Source organism: Perca fluviatilis, chromosome 15 (genome assembly GCF_010015445.1).
Source record: "Perca fluviatilis chromosome 15, GENO_Pfluv_1.0, whole genome shotgun sequence".
NCBI lineage: Eukaryota > Metazoa > Chordata > Actinopteri > Perciformes > Percidae > Perca > Perca fluviatilis.
In genome coordinates, this window is record NC_053126.1 from 19,123,432 (window position 1) to 19,142,684 (window position 19,253).

The window sequence follows — 19,253 nt, forward strand, 5'->3', positions numbered from 1 at the left end:
TGTGTGTATTTGAGATGAAGCTTAAATGTTTATTCCCTACCTGGTGTCATATCTGGGAAAGGTGATAAGAAAATCTAATTTGCATGGAATTCAATAAAGTTTGACCACTTATTGCTTTAGTGATCTTCATTATCAGGTTATGCCTTTATAAATTCATTGGCTGCTTCTGTAGAGCAAAAAACAAATTAGCATGGTTGATTATGTCCCGATATACAATATCCACAGGTTGCTATACATGTCACAAGCTTAAATTGTGCACAAATCAGTGATTGTAATCCAGTGCAAAGGGGTTGTTGCTTGGATACCAAACCTGCATCCATCACAAGGGCTTTTAAACAGAGGTATAGCATGAGCAGTGTGGTTTGCACCTAACGTGATATTAGGTTCATAGGAAATGTTTCCTGCAGCAGTGGGTCTTGAAATGATTTGCTTTATAGAGTGGATTTATCAGTGTCTGTTTAATTATGACAATATTAATTCAAATTCAAATTTGCCTTATTGGCATAACCTGTACGAGCCATGTAAGTAAAGCATTTCAAATTAAAAAAGGATGACAAATGGTTAACCATATTCTATTATGATACATAGAATACCATAATGCATGATCAAAAATCTTCATAAGAAATTATATATATATATATATATATATATATATATATATATATATATATATATATATATATATATATATATATATATATATATATGCCATGTTGGACCCTCGTAGTGCCCCAGTTAATCTAAGTTTACTTTTAGATTTGTTATAGATGTACAATGTACATGTACATTTATTTGTCTTTGGATATAAGTTGGTTGATCCACAGTTGCTCAGTGTGTAGGGACTGGGCTTGGGAACCGGAGGATTGCGAGTCAAGTCCAGCATGCACCACTGTACGGAGTATGGAGTATGGACTAGTAGCTGGAGAGGTGCCATTTCACCTCCTGGGCACTGTTGAGGCACACCTAAGCAAGGCACAGAAGAGGACTTCTCTCCATCTTCTCCTCTTGGTAACACAGAGCTTTGTGATCGCAGCAGCTGGAAGGTGTTTTTAGAATTGTATTGCTTTTTTTTGTCCTCAATAAAAATAGAAATTGTTGTTCGTTGTGTTAATGCTGACTCAATGATGTTCATATCGGGTGTGTATCCTATTTTGCATAGTCTTGGTTTGTCAATGACAGTTGGGTAGCTGCTCTCAAATATTGATATGCCTTGATAGTTTTTTGGGTCAAATTTAAACAGTCACATGTTTAAATTTAAGGATCACTCCAGATATCAATGAAATGCCCTGCAAGGCTCACTGGCTGTCCTTAGTTTTGGGCCTGAATTGTATCTAATTGTATTATAGTAACTAGTAATACATGTAATGCTGTAAGTCTAACAGCCTCACTTTTCTAATATAAATGTCTTTAAATATTGTTTTATGGTTGGGCAACTGAAGCCTTTGACATTCAATGTGTGAGATGTGGACATATTCCTCCAAGCTGTAGAATAACTCCAGCAGACATATAGATATGGCCAGCCCAGTATGAAAAATATGTCATCTGCCATTTGACAGTATTCACAAAATTCTAACTAGTTAACTAGCTGAAAAGATGATCTCTCCAGCAGGTATTACTAAAAAGAAGCACATACTTGGGTATTTGGTTCTTTATTCTAGCTCATCTAAGCCTTGTCACCACCAGGAGTCAGTAAAGTAAAATGGATCAGTAGGGGATCCCTTTACTCACTGAGGACATACTGTATGTGGTGAAATCGCAAAAAGCTTTAACAAGTTCAAATATACAGTATGTTTTTATAAGGTATAACTATACTATGGTATAAAAAAGTGAATAAAACATTCAGAAAACAGAAAATCGGAAGGTGTAACCATTTTTTTGCATTAGCATTATATACTTACAGAACATGGCTTTCCACAAGCTGTCCTACTTTATATGCCATTTTCACTTCTCCACATGAAATCTGCACACTGGCCTTTGACCTGCTTCAGTACACTCAGTCTCAGCCTTTATCTTTGCATGGCTTATTCTCCTGATTAAATGTTAAATCAACGAGAATTTAAAATCTTCTATTAATAGAGCTTACAGTGAGTGGAGTTTAATCAATTACTGATTGACCATATACTGTAAATTGGGATCTAGTCACATATAAAATTGACAAAGTTGATTTATGTAAAAACAGCATTTTGTGTCTTTAAAAACACACATGATTCAATATATAGGCCTGTTTTTCTACACGTGATGTGAACAAATCTTCTACATCATCATGAAATGTTTGCAAGGTGGTACTCCCTGCATCATATAAAAGGCCTGTCATTTGATTTCAATAGCAGAATCCTATATTTTGTTTGGATAATTAATTTTGCCTTTAAAGAGTAACTAACTGTAAAAAAAAAAAAGAAAAAAGTATATAAACATATACATTAAATAAAATGCCTTTGTGGAAAAGATTGTATGCAAGGTTCGTGCTGGGCTGATGATCACATGGGCAGACACAGGAAGTGTGGTGGCAAAGCTGAGAAAGACACACCCTCTCCTCGCAGGAACTTCCTCTACAGGAATCATCATTCAAATGTACTATTCACACACTAAGCATGTTTCTGTGAGAAGTAGATTATTGTTCATGTGGTTTAATTTTTGTATCATTACCTCAAAAAACATGCCTGTGTTGGCCCATTGTGGGTAGGTGCCTAGTGGTTTGGCTCATGCGGGAGTACGAGGACCATGATAAATCTGGTTGATTTGTTTGTTGAAGTGAAGTGTTAGGTTGAGGGATTTTGGGCCAGGCAGGAGGGTGATCAAGGATCTAGTGTCAGCACAGAGTACCAGGACCACAAAATCTCTGACTGATTTTTGACTGGACAGCTGCAAAGTGAGGTCTGTCCCTGAGCGAGCGAGTGAGTGAGCGAGTGAGTGGGTAGGCGCAACAGTGTTTTCTGGTCACATTTTGCCATTTATTTACTTCTACTACAGAGGATACTATCTTCCTCTGAAGTTAGCAAAAGGTAACTATAAATTGGCAAACATATGGTTTCTACAAAAATCTTGTGTGGTAATAAATCCTAAACATTTGACCGGGTGACTCTTGCTTCTTTTCCCCTGTAGCCACCTGGGATTAGGAGAATTGATCACTAGCCAGCTGTCATTAATAAGATGGCCTGGCTTCTGTTGGGTGCCATTCAGAGGCCTGCAGGTATGGTGATGGAGATCCATTGGTCTGAACCTGACAGCTACTGCAGAAAGAGGGAGTGGTGCCTAACTGTACATAGCCATGGCTTACATCCTGCCACAGGAAACTCTAGCAAACCTCAATGGAAAACAACAAGGTTGTTTTTTTAGATTGACATTGCCATTTCAGAGTGCTGATACAGCCTACCCTGTATTTCACTTTCTCTCTCACTTGCTGTTTTATTTAAGCTCTTTTTAACCTAACATGAACTGCAAGTATGTTTCGCTCTTTCCATCATTCCTGATCTGCTCATTCATCAGGCCCTGATGTTTTCACTGAGTAATGCAATGCTTTACAGTGTGATGAACATACAGTATTTGTAGGTGGATCAATGAAAGGGCCCCTTTCACAAGGCTGATTGTGGTCACAGCTTGCCCTACCCCTTGGTTTAAATCCACGTGAAGCTGATGTTTAAGTTCAGAGACTGGCCATCAGACTTTTCACATTAAAGTGAGACAGCTGGGCCTGGCGGGGAGGCTTTTAAAAGCAAAAGTTTTGCTAAATTATTCCTGAGAATGCATAATACATGACCCTGAGAGATCACAAGGGAAAGGAGGGGATGGAGGGTAGTTAGAGTGAGTGAAGAAGAGAAGGGGGCATGAGATCTCTCCAGCCCCCATTAACTGTCTGTGTCTACCGGCAAGCATTCCATTCCTTCATCCTTGTTTCCCTCTGTCACATCATACATTCACAGATTTCATTCACTTCTCCTTCTCACCGTCCTACCCATCCTTGAGAAGTAGCTGGGCTCCAACAGTACTCGCATTTCTGTAAGTCATTCTCAATCACTGAATGCTGGCTGCGAGAGGCTGTGTTTTGGCTGCAGATTAAGCCACTTATCACCACCAAGGTCTGTGAAAATATTCCTTGAATAAGACCCCTTAACCTAACTTGCCCTCTGACAAAACACATCTGATTACATACCATATACATTAATCCGCTGTGTGTCATGTAGGTGTTGTTATTTACCAGAAAAAAATAATGTCTCTATTGTTTGCAGAATTTGCATGAAGGCTAGCAATCCCAATATAGAATCAAGTGTGTTCTTGATGTAAATACTTTGCTGTGGCTCTCATTAGTCTGGCCATATTTGACAATTATAAACAGACGCTGCGCTCACGCTCTCTGCTGCACATGACTCCTTTCATACAAATTGGCTGTGATTTGATTTGCCTCCTCAGTGGGTTATAAATGGGGTTGCATTATCCCAGTTTACTGGCCATGTCTTGTCTGAGTTGGCCTGACGTTGAATGTTACACCATTGTAGTTCATTTTGGCCTGGCCGCAGAGGCATCAGCAGATTTATGGTATGTGAAACAGGGGTGTCAAGGACAGACTGCAGTGATGTTGCACAACCACAGCCTTTTCAATTAACTCTGAATGCAATAGTAAATGAGTGGGACTAATATTAACAGTCTTCACTCTGTTGTTTCCTCCTGCTGATTGTCTTTAAATCGATATCTAAGAAAAGGGGAGGTGGGGTGGAGGAAGAGCATCCTTGCATCTTTGATGAAGAGTGATACTGTGAAAATACAGAGAACAGTATTAACTATTCTCCTTAGCACGTTTGATAAGATAAAACAGTATTTAATATTGTGAGCAGGATTTCCATCATTGAAGCTACAATAGCAGTTAAATGACAAGAAACATCTGGTCAGTCTTTTTTCTGTACTTCCCTGCATTACAATACAAGGACACACTGTGTCATTGATGTAACATATCTGAAGCCATGCACAAGTCAAGTCAATTTATTTATACAGCCCAATATCATGAATCACTTTTACCTAAAAGGCTTTTCTACACCCGAATCTCCCACATCCGGAATCTCCTGGAGGACGAAGATCCAGATAAAAACATCTGGTCAAGCACAGAGCGGCCTAAGGGAAAAGGGAGGGCAAGGAGAAAAGAGAGAGAGAGACAGCTTGGATGCCCATGTGCTTGTGGGGCAACAATCGAACAGAGAGTTGGAGAGATGCAGTGGTTTTTAGAAAGTTACCGAGACTGTCGTCGGCAGGACAAACATGGACTGGAAGTTTTGGGCTTAATATAATCTATTGGCTCAGCCAGGATCATCTAGTGGCAGAGCTGCAGCACCAGCAGTTTCAGACCTGCAATTATGGACCTGCATGTTGCAGTCCAAGGAAAATAACAGCTGACTATTACAACAACAAAACATTTTTCTTCATATAGCTGTTGTTTGGGGTTGTTGTTGTTGTTTAAGGTTGTATATTGAACAATTTAAACCTATAAAATTAAAGACGTTTGTTAACCGTGTATCACGTTTTCCCTGAAGTGAATTGTCCTCCTGATTATTTCGGAGAGGGATGGTCCTAACATGATTTTCTTTGTGAAAAGGAAAAATATAGGTCCAGATGAAATAAAAAAAAAAGTATGTACGTATGTGTTGTTTATTGATTCAACAGTTGGCTCTGGACACTGGACACCCAAGTGGTTGTTTCCTTTTCCAAGAGGACACTGTAGCTGTTTAGTAAATCGGCTCCTTGTGAGATGAGTACAGTTTAGAAAATGCTTCCACCAAAACAAATTGAGGAGAAAAATTAAACATTGTTGGACATGTGGTATACATACAGATAGATGTATAATATACTTTTAAAAAAATCCAGTTTTCACTGATTTTTAAAGAGTGAAGCTCCCTATAGCTCCCTCTTATGGAGAGCCTGCTGAATGGTGTAGAGTAAGTTTGTGAGTGAGTGACAAGCTCTATGGGGTTCTTCACATCAAATATTGATATTTTTGTCTATATTAAAACTATAGAGCCTAGTGTGTGAGTGTGTGACATGTGCAAGTGTGAGGCATTTTCGAATGTTTTGTCGAATGAGTTCTCAATATAGTCTGCGTGATACTGGGGAGATAGTGCGCGCGCATGTCTGAAGAATACTGTGATTGCGCGCCCGAGATGCTGGGTTTAATTGTACACGCACGTGCTTATGTGTGCACGCGTTTTGGGGCTCATTGCGATTGCGCTCTCGCAGTCTTGAATTTGTCCCGCGGATGCATGTGAAAGGGGAAGCTCTCCTGTTTGCAAGCACTGCGAAAGTAAGGAGGACGCGAGGCGATGCGCACAGCGGAGAGTCCAAAGAAGCGGACGAAGTGAGCGAAACAGATTTCTGAGGACAATGAGACGAAAGTGCAAGCTGTAAACATAAACGGCAGCAGCAAACCTTCAGCATATAAATCAGTATTCCCAGGGCTTTTGAGCACACGCCTCCAGAAAGCTAATCGGAGGAGGTCGCGTGCGGGGGTACGCCGTCTGCTCATTATCTGAACCAGGACGGCTCCGACCATCCGGCTTCAGACGCTCCGGTGCGTCCGATGATGTACCAGCACTAGTGATCCAGAGAAGAAGACGAGCCGCCCTGCACAGCAAGTCCACCGTGCTTTGAGATGGGCTGTTTTTACACTGAGCAGGGAAGGGCATTGCTGTAACGGGTCATGGCAGGGGTACACGCTTCAGATGTTGTGTCGGGACATGTTCTGGATCCTATCATCGGCGCCCCGCCAGCCCAGGGCGCGACCAATACAGCGGGAATCACCGGCGGTGCGGCCGCGCTGACTCTGACCAGTACCCGGGCGTACTTGGAGGTGTCGGCCGCTGCCCAGGGCTACGGGGCCGAAGGAGTTTACACCAATGGACGGTACAGGGAGCACGGCTGTCCAAGGACCGGGAGTGGCAGCCGTGATAATTCCGCCGAGAGAAGTCAGGGAGCTGGAAACATACCTTGCGGCATCATGAAGGTTGGTTGATTAAAACACTTAATTCTTTTCAACGATTGTCAAGGTGACACAAGGGGAATTTAGTAAGTGGCATGTGGCACATTAGAGCTTAACAAAGCAATAAAAGGCTCAGGCATAAATAAGCCCAGTTAGCCTACCTAAACTGTGGTCCAGACACTTCCAGTGGTTCTGAAGAGTTCCGGGTACTCCAGAAAAAAAAGATATTTGTACATTTCTCTGTACAAGTTTATAACACAACGAGAGAATGCATTATGGGATTACCCCGAATTAGACTATATGTCCCTGAAGCAGAAATGTGATACACTCATGAAGAATAAGAAATGCTTAAATCTTCACTTAGGCTATGCTGTTTTAAGTCCTACTTAGTGGATGTCCCTGCATGTTGTATGTTAAACACACTGATGAAATAACAGACACTTTAAGTTGAGGTCAGCTGTGGTACTCATCTTGATAAAAACTGATATTTTTACATAGCTAGGTCATAAACTCCTCAAACATGCAGGTTGCATATTAAAGGTATCTGTGTTAAAAATGTAGGCCTTTTACAAGAATACGTTTTCAGTAGAGTTGAAGTACACCCAGGGCTAATTTTTGTAGGAGTAATAGCAGGGTTTGGCGAAAACAGATGGAGCACAGAATTTGGTGTGCTTTGAAACTTTTGCCTAATATAAACCTGATTTGTGGGCCATCTCTTTCCATATAGCTCTTTCAGTAATGGATAGTGTGATGTTAATATTTTTAATGGTTTCCCAGCCCTAATTAGTGCTCCCATTACTGGAGGTTAATTAACTGATCTTTCACACACTGGCATAGGCAAGATGGCAAGTTTCCTCATATGATTTATATAATATTACCCCATGTTGTGCTTTACGAGTGCACAAGAAGGCATTGTTTTTACAAAACAAAGCGCAAGCCATCAGCATGTCAGACTTGGACATGGGGTCCTTGGTGGAGATACAAGTATTGCGTAGGTGGGTCACACTGGAGAGTTGCATTCTGTCATATCAAACCTAGTTTGCTTAGCAACTGACACCAGAACACTGGCTAATTCTTGTTTGTTCCATATTTCTATTTTTTTATGTTACATGTATGTCAACACAATTTAATCTAAATAAAGGTACAGTTCTTTGCTGTTTTCATCTTGATCATTCATTGGTATTTACAACGAAAACATTTGTTCTTCGTAAAAAAACATATCACGTCTCGAAAGCCTTAAATCCCTAGTCTTCCTCCAGAAACAATCAGTCCACCTCTGTGAAGCTCATGAGCAAAACATGACAGGAAAGCTGGAGGGGATTGTGCTGTATGAATGTGATGGATAAAAAGCCTTCAAAGACTGATTCTCTGAATATCTTGTTCATATGATGTTAGATAGTGATCCTGCTGAGCTTTGCTAGCGTAGTGTGATAAAGTACAGTACATTCTCATGTACTGTCTCCAAAAAATAACCAGGGACAGCTCTAAAAATGAGTACATCAGTGGCGATTAGGGTTGGGTATCGTTTGTTTTTTTCCTGATTCTGGTGCTAAAACGATACTTTTAAAACGGTGCCAGTGCCTAAACGGTGCCTGATCTGAAATATATATATAATATATTTATAATGGATATAAAGGGGCACAAAACGACAGTTGGCGACATTAAAGAACGGCTTGTTTATTGCTAAGGCCATATGGTCAAAATTAAATGATTTGATTAATAATGTAATAACAATAACTTATAACAATGACTTATTTCACCAGTAAATTGCTGGTAAATGACAAAAACAAGCACCAGATAGGAAAAGGGTATTTTACAATAACTTAAAATGCACCACAAGGCTGGCTGATTTCTGAATTTGATCGCAGCTGACAGCGGGGGGGGGGGGGGGGGGGGCGGGGGTGGGTGGGGGTCATTGGAGGGGGAGGAAAAAAAATATAATACAATATGTAGAAGGTTGCAAAGTAAGAAAAAAGAATGGTAATTAAATTAAATAAAATGGGAAAAAAGAGAAATGGGGGTGGGGGGGGTGGAGAAAAAAAAAAAAAGAAGGGGGGGGGGCGGGAGGCCCACACAACGCAACAAAATTAAGGGGGGGGGGGGCAAACAAAAAAAAAGGAAGGGGGGGGGGGGGGGTGGGAGGTTTTTTTAAAAAAAAAAGGAACACCACGCGCGCAGAAAGGACGGAGGAAAGTATCTGTGTTTTAGAAATTCAGAATAATCAGCATACTGTAGGTATTTGAGTGTCGTTGTCTTGCATGCCATTAAATGTTGGTGGACTCTTGTCACTTGACTTGAGTGTGAATCTCTACGGTTGCATTTACTGACACCAGTAGTGATTCATTATACTCTCTGGGAAGTGCACTGACATATCCAAGGCTCTTCTTCTTCTAATGTCAAAGACTGATCAGCTGACTAAACTGATGCAGGGAAACTGTACACAGAGCCTGAACAGTTTGATACTTTCTCATGTTTAGCAGGTGTGTCCAAGTAGGGTTTGATTTGCCTGAGCACCTCTAAAAATATGTGTTGCTTATTATAGTCAAGAAATGATACGCACCCTGTGAGCAGAGCATGGTGGGAAACTAGGTCAGCCATTCTGTAGACTTGGTTCATATATAGCTTCAGCACCAGGAATGTCACAATCTAGTAGCCTATACCGATACCAACAAAAGTACACGATACTTGATGCCAAAGTCGATACCACAGTGTGTAAAGGCTGTTTTATGCTTCTGCGTCGAATCGACGGCATACCCCCATAGACCCCACAGCATCGCCGCCAACCCCCCCTCCGAGCCCTCCGCCGTAGCTCGACGTGCACCTCCAAAAATGTGTAACTTTGCGTCGAGGCGACGCAGACCGCAAGGACTGTGATTGGTCAACTCGTCCTGTGTGTTGATAGTCTGTGTTTCAAGCAGCCTACTGTGGGGAGTAGCAACATGTTAGTTCACTGACAAATCAACTCCGACATATTTTGGTTACAATGACGGGGTTATCCGTTTGTAAAGTGTCTATATGTCAGTAACGTTTTGAAATTAGCACTTCGCCAGCAAGCAGTACTTTGTGGGCAGTTGTGCTAAAGTTTGCTTGCTTTACATAATATAAACTGGCTGGCAGACACCTCACAAATAACCTCAGACTTATCACCCCCTAGCGTTATGGCGGTGAAATGCACCGTGATGCAAAGCAACCCCGACGCAGAACTCCGAAAGGGTCACGACGCCGTAGGAGAGACGGCGTAGTTATGGCGTGGAGTTGACACAGAAGCATAAAACATAAAAAAGCATAAAAAGACAAGAAAAATAATAATAATAATAATAATAATAATAATAATAATACTTAAACATGAATTCCTTTTATTTAAACATTTGGGGGGTGGGGGTTACTGTATGGTACTGTAGAAAAATGAGTACTGTCACGTTTTCAGAATGTTGGTACCGATGCTCGTGATATCCCTATTCAGCACAGCCACCCACACTTGAGCAGCACTTTGGTGTGTGTGTGTGTGTGTGTGTGTGTGTGTGTTTCAGTGGAGGTATAAAAGGTAAAGGGGCCACGGGTCCATGGGAATAGGGAAGCAAATGAGCAATTACCACACTGCATTACCTTATTAACTTGACCCCTTAACCAGCAAATCTTAGAAGAGAGGAGTTTGTGTGTCTGTCCCTTAAGTGGGCATGCAACTTTGTCCTCTCGCCGTTTCCTCAGCAGGGTGACAGTGTCATGGTGGAGAGGCTGCAAAGTGGCTAAAAGGGGGTTTGTGATGAAGCCTTGTTATGTAATGCTGGACTGTGGACAGCTGCAAGGCCAGCTCCAGCCTGGCTGCTGGGTGGAGGGAACTGACAGCCAGCACAACTAGAGTTGGATTTACGGAAGGATTTTACGAAGAATTTAAGGACGATACTATTGCATATTATTATGATGCCATCTCTCCCAAGCATTTGCAATATCTTTCCTTTCTTCTTTATTCACTTGTACCCCCCTCTTCCCTGCTCTCTGTGGAGTCCTTAACCTCAACAGCAAATTAAAGGTCAAACATTTATTTTCAGAGATTTGCAAAAAAGAAAAAAAAAAGAGTTCATGGTTGGGTTAAAAGTAACATAAAAAAAAGGAAAGACATCAATGATGTAACACATTTAATGTCCATCGGGAATTAAGATCAATAAGGATCACATGGTTATCAGTCTGTCTTGTGTAAGTAAGGTCCTCTCTCCCATCCATGTCCACACTCTGCCTCCATGAGTGGCAGGATATCTATTCATCTCTTTCATGACCTCATATAATAGATTTGAGCCAATATGACCCAGCGTGCCCCTCATCAGTTAAACAGTGTACTGGCATGCTCAATGAGGGACATGCATGATTGGCTTATGGATCGGTCAGTCCTGTCGACAGAGTGAAATCTTCTCTGAATGAATGAAAATTGAGAACATCTGAGAGGAGGAGGTGATACTTCGATTTTTAATCAGTCTAAAAAAGAAGATATTCAACTAATTTCTATTTAGGTCAACTACAGTTGGAATCTTCAGTTTCAGGGGATATTAAGAAAACCATGTTCATGTCTTTTAAAGAACAGAAAATTCCTGCGTTGAAAACCTTGAAGTGTAATTTTGGTACCCTTACATCTCCAAACCTTCCTCTGGTGAAGTGATAGAAACACAGAAAAGGGGCACAAAAAGTGATGTCAAATAACCACAGGCACTGAAATGCTGCTCCCAATATCAAAGTCATCCTTCCCCACTCACTGACCATTTAAATAGAAAAAGCAGTTCAGTAATGTGTTTGACAACCTCTTGCCCAGATAGCAGCTCCCACACGCATCGTGCCAGATACTCAACAGAGGACCTGTAGTGTCCCAGTCTTAAAGTTGACCATGCAAGCATGAGTGCTTCTCATATCTGCCCAAGGTTGATGGGTGGATGGTCTTTTTTTTTATTTTAATTTTTTTATTCATTCTACAGGGGTTCACCAAGATTGATATCAGGGATGGTCGCTAGGTCATTTTATCTGAATGTTCCTCGAATCTGGAGAATGTTTTCACTGTGACAGGCTACATTATCATATTGAAAATATTTGTCCCCTCAGGGGAACTTTTAGCCTATGTGATGAGAAGAATTACTCTGGCATTAAGGCATTGATTCTTCGGGTATTAAGAGACCCTGTGAAAAGAATTGGTCACTGTGTTCCAAATGTGTAGTGTGACATTAACCGGGATGGAAATTGGTTAAGGCATCCACGCATATGGCTTTCTCGGTTATTTTGCACTTTCCAGCAAATTGTCAGTTATCGCTTCACACGCAAAACAAGTGTGTAAATGGAGCTGCTGTAGCATACATTTATTTACGTACTGACATAGACTTATGCAAATAGAAAGGGAGTGCCCACTTCTTCTGCACAGCCTGTTGTTTGAGTTGTAATGTAGATTCAGCTAGGGCTTACCCAGCCCTCTCAAAAACTGGTATTTGTAACCAAATAATTGTGTTATTTCCTCAATATCCCCAGAAGCCCAGAAATTATTTTGTCAATAAAGAGTATACATGTATTTGTTAATGATCGAATGATGTCTGCTCGGCAAGATCAACTTGATAAATTGTTCAGTAGTTCTAAAATATTCGTATATTGATGTTTTGTATGTTTAAGGCAGGTGTTCAACAATTCCAAGTGCATGCCTTCGTTTTTATCTTTAGGCAGCAGCAACAAATTGATTAGCAATTCTAGAAAGAAGAAACTCTTAGTACATTTGAATTGTCTCATAATGTCAGTAGTGCCATCTGACAGTTACAAGCAATGCACAATAGTAATTGATTTTTGACCTTTTGTATTTAGCTACATATTATATTTTCAGAAAGCCTCCCGGTGAAAGAAACACAAGTAATTAAATGTTTTTCGTTGTGACATTTCAAAAATTAACTTAAAGCCTGTATAGAAATAGCTGTACGTGATCTGTCAGACAGGAGCACAGTGTCTTACATTTCTGACCCCTGATGAATCCTGCCTCCACTCCTGGCTTTTGTTAAGCTAGTGTGAGATTTGGCTAATCCTCTTGACGACTGAGGACACCTCAGTGCGAGCCTGAACTTATAACACTGATCACATTTAGTGGGATCATCTGAGATGGTGGTGATGATGATGATGATGATGATGATGATGATGATGATGATGAGGAGGAGAATTGGAACGAAGAGTGTATACACGCCTCACTGCTCATATCACAGGCTTTATGTAGATTAAGCGCTCCCTCCAAAAAATGTAATTCAAAGTAATGGAATATAGATCCAGATCCACAAAGTTAGAATAAAATGCAGATATCTTTTAAGGATTTTAAAGTAATTCCCATGTCTCCTGCAGCAGCACACGCAAACTAAACGCTTAGATATTTTTGGAAAACCGAGATCTGCACTGCGTTGAAAAGGAGGCAGCAAAAGATGTGAAGTGGTGACGTCTTGCTGCTGAATCATCGCTTGCTCTTTTGCTGCTTCTCCCGAAGCAGCAATGTGCAAAATACAAACATCTCAAATAGGCCTCTTTGTATCTGAATCCACAGTTTAGCATCAAACAGGGAACAAGGTCAGGCACCCACAAAACACTGAGCTCAAAAGCACCAAATACATTACTAGAACAAGAGGGATTAACATCTCAGTTGAGTGAATTTTAAAAAAGAAAGAGGAACTGTGATTTATGGATGTTTTATGTTTGTGTTTGGCTTGTTACTTCAAGGTTATCTCATGGACCTAGTAAGTTTCTCTTGTCTCTCCAAAATGTCTTATCACTTGAAGCTGCATCGCTGTCATTAAAGTATCAGATCAGAGCAGATTCAAAGCAGGGAAATATCAAATAGATCAGTCATAGTCTGAGTAGTTATGGGAGACATGATAGAGATGGTCTATATCTGAGTTTTTGAAGCTTGATTTCCAGGGTGTGTGCAGGGTCCAGTCCAGGGTGTGTTTGGGGTGATTCCTTATATTGATGATCCATGCCAGACATGTTCAACAGTGATGACACCACATGGGGGGCAGGGCGCTGAAGTTTTAATGTATTTTCTTTTTAATGTAAATCTCTGGGCAGGACATTGGTTTGATCAGGAGATGATACCAGAAGGGTATTGGCTCTCCCAGGATTGCTGATCTCATTTCAAGGACATAAGTAAGGATGAGTAATATTCAGGGACATAAGTAAGGATGAGTAATATTCAGATTTGTCAGGCCGGATCTTTCCCAGGTTCATCTGAAGGAACAGTGGTCTGATGGTTGAATAGGACAACATGTTTGTGAGAGATGCTGCACTTGGCTTTGCTCTGACATGTTTTTAATGCCTGTAGAACATGTGGCATTTTTTTCTTTTTGTTAATGTGCAGTAAGACTGGAAGGGTATGTAACGGCACACTCAGAAGAGTGCTGTGTGACTAAGGATGATGAAATAGTTTGCAATCGTCAAAACAGTTCACCAAAATAAAAAGGTTGCGTGTTAATTTTTTAACATTGCCATTTGAAAGCAATTCTGTCACGACATGTAACGCCTGTGCCTCAGGTTTCGCAGCCTGTTATATTGCAGACTTAAGTGTGAATCCAAGGTTTCTTCCAGGTAATCCCACTGATGTGAAGGAAACACAGGAGATGGAGTTTGCTCTGTTTCTTCGGCTGTCTTTCCTTACACAATTTAATTAAAAACAGCAGAAAGGGATGGCAACATGTAAGACCAGCGCCAAGTCCTAATCAGGCTGGCTTTATTTACTCAGACAGTCAATCTGTTAGGTTAGGCCTGCCGGATGGAGCGCACTGTCTTCATGTCCGCACCATTTCATTCTTCTGTTCTTTCTCTTCCTCCTGCCGCTGCCCAGTGTGGTCTGCTGCAACCATCTCTGTGCCCGAGATCAGAACTCATTGTGATCATTTTCAGTCACACTCACTCTGATATTGGAAAGTGACAGTGGTAAATCTTAACAGTGAATGTTGCAGTATTCTTGCACAGCTTTTCTCAATTAAATGGAAGAATTGCTTGCGACAGAAGAAATTCAGATCTGCTTCCTGAGAGAAAACAATAAGACCAGGGAATTGCAGGAGGAAGGAAATGACTCAACTTGACCATATGACCCTGTGGGTGGATCTGCATTAAGGCATACCAGAGCGAGTGAGATGTTAAGACATCATAGATATTATTAGGTGTTACAGTATACTGTATCTGTCTGTACATAGTCTGAGTCATATACAAGCCAAGCTGCCTTACAGCTTTTTTGACACATGCATGTATATGTGTAGACACACCAGTGGCAATCAACATTGTGTTTCAAACCTAATCATGAACAGCAAAAGTTCTCTTGCAGTAAAATAAATCACAAATATTGATTGCTAGCCCCAGTTATCTCTACTTTAACTGAAAGTACATACTGCTGCACTTTTTGGTAGTTTCACCACAGGTCTAATACAGTGGTCATGCAAGAGTGTAAGCTTGTGTTTGGAGGTTTGAACTTCTCTAGATTTGAGCGGAGACTTCTCTTGTGGAGCTGCTGAAGAAAAAAAACCTCTGGCTTTCTTATGCTGTCTAGTTTCTATATTTTTTTTCTCCCTTGTCAGCGTGGGTGCCAGGGTTGTTCCTGGGTTCTGTCTGCTCCGCTCCGCTTTTCTTTTCTTTTCTTTTCTTTTCTTTTCTTTTCTTTTCTTTTCTTTTCTTTTCTTTTTATTGCGTTCTTCAACTCTTTTTGTTCTGTCTAACCTGTACCATGTCAAGACCCAGCCAACCACGGACCTCCGCTTATTTATAGACTTTACAATCGTGGGCTTGATCTTATATTCACCAATTCTGAAATCGGAACAACACAAAGTGCTTTTTGTTTTCTTTTGCGGTCTAAAAAGCAGAGCAGCCTGCTGTGTTGTCAAGGCATAGTGGATAGACATGATGAGATTATCTTATGATCAGTTCACAGTGTTCAGTCATGTAAGGTAACAGTGCTGGGTGTCAAACCTCAATACTATTTTGGTACTGACTGAAATGTATCTGTTGCCAATCAAAAACTGTAAAATACTGAAAGATGGTATTGAATATCTTGTTTGATTTGTAGTCTTGCTTTCTTATTATTTCAATTGTAATATTTTCTTCTTCAGACTTTATGCATTGTTTTGCTTTGTATTTTATCAGCAGTTATATTAAAAAAATATAAAAAAAATTAAATAAAACAATAACAAGCTGAGAAAACAAGCCTCTTTGCCTCATGAGAACTATATCCTTTAAAGTCAGTATGTTTTTTTTTTTTTTTACATATAACGCCAAAACATTAGCATGTTAGCATTGTCATTGTGTGTTGCCTACTTTATCTTCTGGGCCCAAGCAGTGCTGTGGAAAAGTACTTGCATGGAACTCAATGCATTGCAAAAACCTGATGCAAGGTGCACAATGCATTATACTGGAAACAACTCTTAGAAATCTTTCGCCTGTTAAAAACAGTATGAAAGGGAGCCTGGGTAGCTCACCCGGTAGAGCAGGTTTACTCCTCGATGTAGTGGTTGCAGGTTCGACTTCGCCCTGCGGTAGGGTTGGGCGATGTCCCCTAAATTGGCAGTTGACGATGTTTACAGTAAAACATGGCGACGGACGATGATATCGTCGTCGGAGGGGGGGTTGGGTAAGCACTTTTTATTTCACTATATCTCATATCTCTTTACATGAATATTTTTTTCTACTACTATGGGCTAACAGTTAACATAGAAACGATCATTTAAATGCCCTCTGTAAATGCTGCCCTGCTGGTAGGGGCAGGTTTTTACAACTTGACCTACTTTCACTTAAGTACGGTGCAGTAAAGTCAATCAGATGTCCGTGATCTGCGTAACGACAGTACAGTGGGACTTTTGCCTTCAACAGAGTAGTGATGGGTCGTTCGCGAATGAGTCGGCTCTAAGAGCCGGCTCTTCTAGGTGAACGACGGGAGCTGGCTTGCTAGCTGAAGAGCCGACTCTATTTTTAAAAATATAGCCTATAGAAATTAAATCATTATGTAATAATGAAATAATGAGTGAATTTTATTTTATTTTATTTAAAATAATTGACTAATTCAAAGAACAAAAAAATAATTATATAGGCACACATTAGTTTCGACTGTCTGATCAGCCTCACATTCTGTTCCTGTCAATCATACACAAGGTGTCAACCAATTATACGGCATGAGGGAGGGGCCGAGCCATCACACACACACACACACACTGTCAAACTTGGAGGAGAGGACAGAGGAGAGGAAAAACAGCTCTGAAAATAAAACGGAGAGAAAAAGAGGGACCAGTTTAATCCTTTCAGTTATTATTATTTTTTTTAATATGGGTTCTATTATGTTGTTCGGATTCAGAAAGTTGTAATTTAAATGCAAATGTTTAATAGTATTCTTTTTTCATAACAAATCAATGCATTTTTAAAGAAATTGTGAGACACTGTGAGTATGATTTCATTTAATAATTTAATTAGAATTGTTTTTCACACCTATCATAGTCAAAACATAAATTTTTTTAAAGAGCCGTTTGTGAGCCGGCTCACGAAAAAGAGCCGGAATGCCCATCACTACAACAGAGCGACTGTAATAACCTAATATACCATCATTACTGAGATTAAACTACATTCTCGGTTATGTTTACACTGAATAATGCATTCAATAAACAGGAACATAACTCTTGCAGCGCACATGAACAGATGCGCAATATTAGCTCACACATAAAATAGCACCCTCGTAAATTAGCCTACTGTTGCTAACGTACATTCATAAATCCTGCATAACATTGTCCCGTACCTACAGGACATCCGACTTACTTATTGATGCACGCACACCGTAGTGTCCACAAACTTAGTCCAATGAGGGAAGAAAGGAAAGTGTGATAGCGTTCCATGTTAATGCTTTTTTCTCTCTCGCTCGAGACTGCTGTGTCCAACGTTACTAGAAGGTAGAGTGAGCTACAACTGCCAGGGAGAGAGAGCGAGAATGTATCACTACAGCCAATCCAGTCTGCTCAAAGCAATGGTCTTTTTCACAAATAGGTTGCACGCAAGTGTCTTTGCTAGTTTAAGACCGACGCACTTGTCAATTTCCTGTCCAGCGCCTGCGACTAGGATATTAGTGTGTGTCTGACAGGGTGGGGGGCGTGGCATCACGATGGTGGCTCTCCATCGTGATGTCGGCCAGCGGCACAACCCTACCCTGCGGCCCTTTGCTGCATGTCATTCCTCCTCTCGCTCCCCTTTTGCTTTATATATATATATATATATATATATATATATATATATATATATGATATCAATATATGTGATATCAATTCTAGGCCTTTATTTCTATATATATATATATATATCTATATATATATCTATCATGATTCTCTGTCTTTTTTCTCACGAAGTGTAAGTGGCAGTACCAAACATGGCACCTATAGCACATTGCGCATCACCACAAGACTGTAAACATAGAGGCTTCAATGAATAAAGAAAATAAAGTACATATTGGTCATTTAAGTACAGTAGGCTACCAAATAAATATAAATATATAAAGATCGTGAACAGGAGTGAATCGAGATCGCGATTTTATAACGATTTATCATGCAGGCCTTTATAGTGATGTTTATGAACAACGTGGGCCGGTGTGTATAGACAGGCTTGTTATATTCTGATGTCTTTTTTTACCACTGTGGTTGATGATAGCCACTAGTACACAGATCTTGCCAGGGATTCACAGATGGTGCCATTTTTCTCTTTGCCCTGTCACAGATGGCACAAGATGAGGACATTTTGGGCTTTAAGCACAGGAGCTGAGTGTGTATGTGATTGGAAGGTGGATGTGATGTACAATTTAATTGTTTTGTTTGATTCAATGATTGACCCTTTTTGGCATTTTGTGTTGTTGGAAGTCAACCTTACCATGTGGTCAGAATTTGCCTAGAAAATAAAAGTACAAGAGGGCAAGATCAAGGTTAAGCTCTTCTATTCATGCATATGGTGTTTTGTTTAATGTTTCTAGAATTTACCGGTAGCTGTGGTGGCTGCCCCCACACATTAAAATAAATTGCCTGTGCCTTTATTGATTTATCCTTAAAGTGCAACACCTACACAAGCTGAACATGAAATGGAACTACATTTCCCTTAAATCTCTCACATTAGACTTTCCTCTAACACAGGATTACTTTTCATATTCTGTTCATCCCAAATCTTGTACAGATGTTACTGAGGCCATCTATCTCTTCGTTTCCTTATTCATGCTGCCTGTGACCGAGTATAACTTGCCCCCGGGTGTCATTCTGCAGGTTACAGTGCAAGCACGGGCATGTCACTC

General features: G+C 40.5%; 1 protein-coding gene across 1 annotated transcript in view; it reads left to right on the plus strand.

The window, feature by feature from the left end:
• Positions 1-6,185: 6,185 nt before the first annotated feature.
• The window catches only part of si:ch211-210g13.5 (inactive phospholipase C-like protein 2), an 80,922-nt gene continuing 67,854 nt past the window's right edge, over positions 6,186-19,253 (plus strand). Inside the window, 1 exon segment of the mRNA XM_039824612.1 lies at positions 6,186-6,982. Coding sequence (XP_039680546.1) covers positions 6,680-6,982 — 303 coding nt within the window. The 5' untranslated portion in view covers positions 6,186-6,679.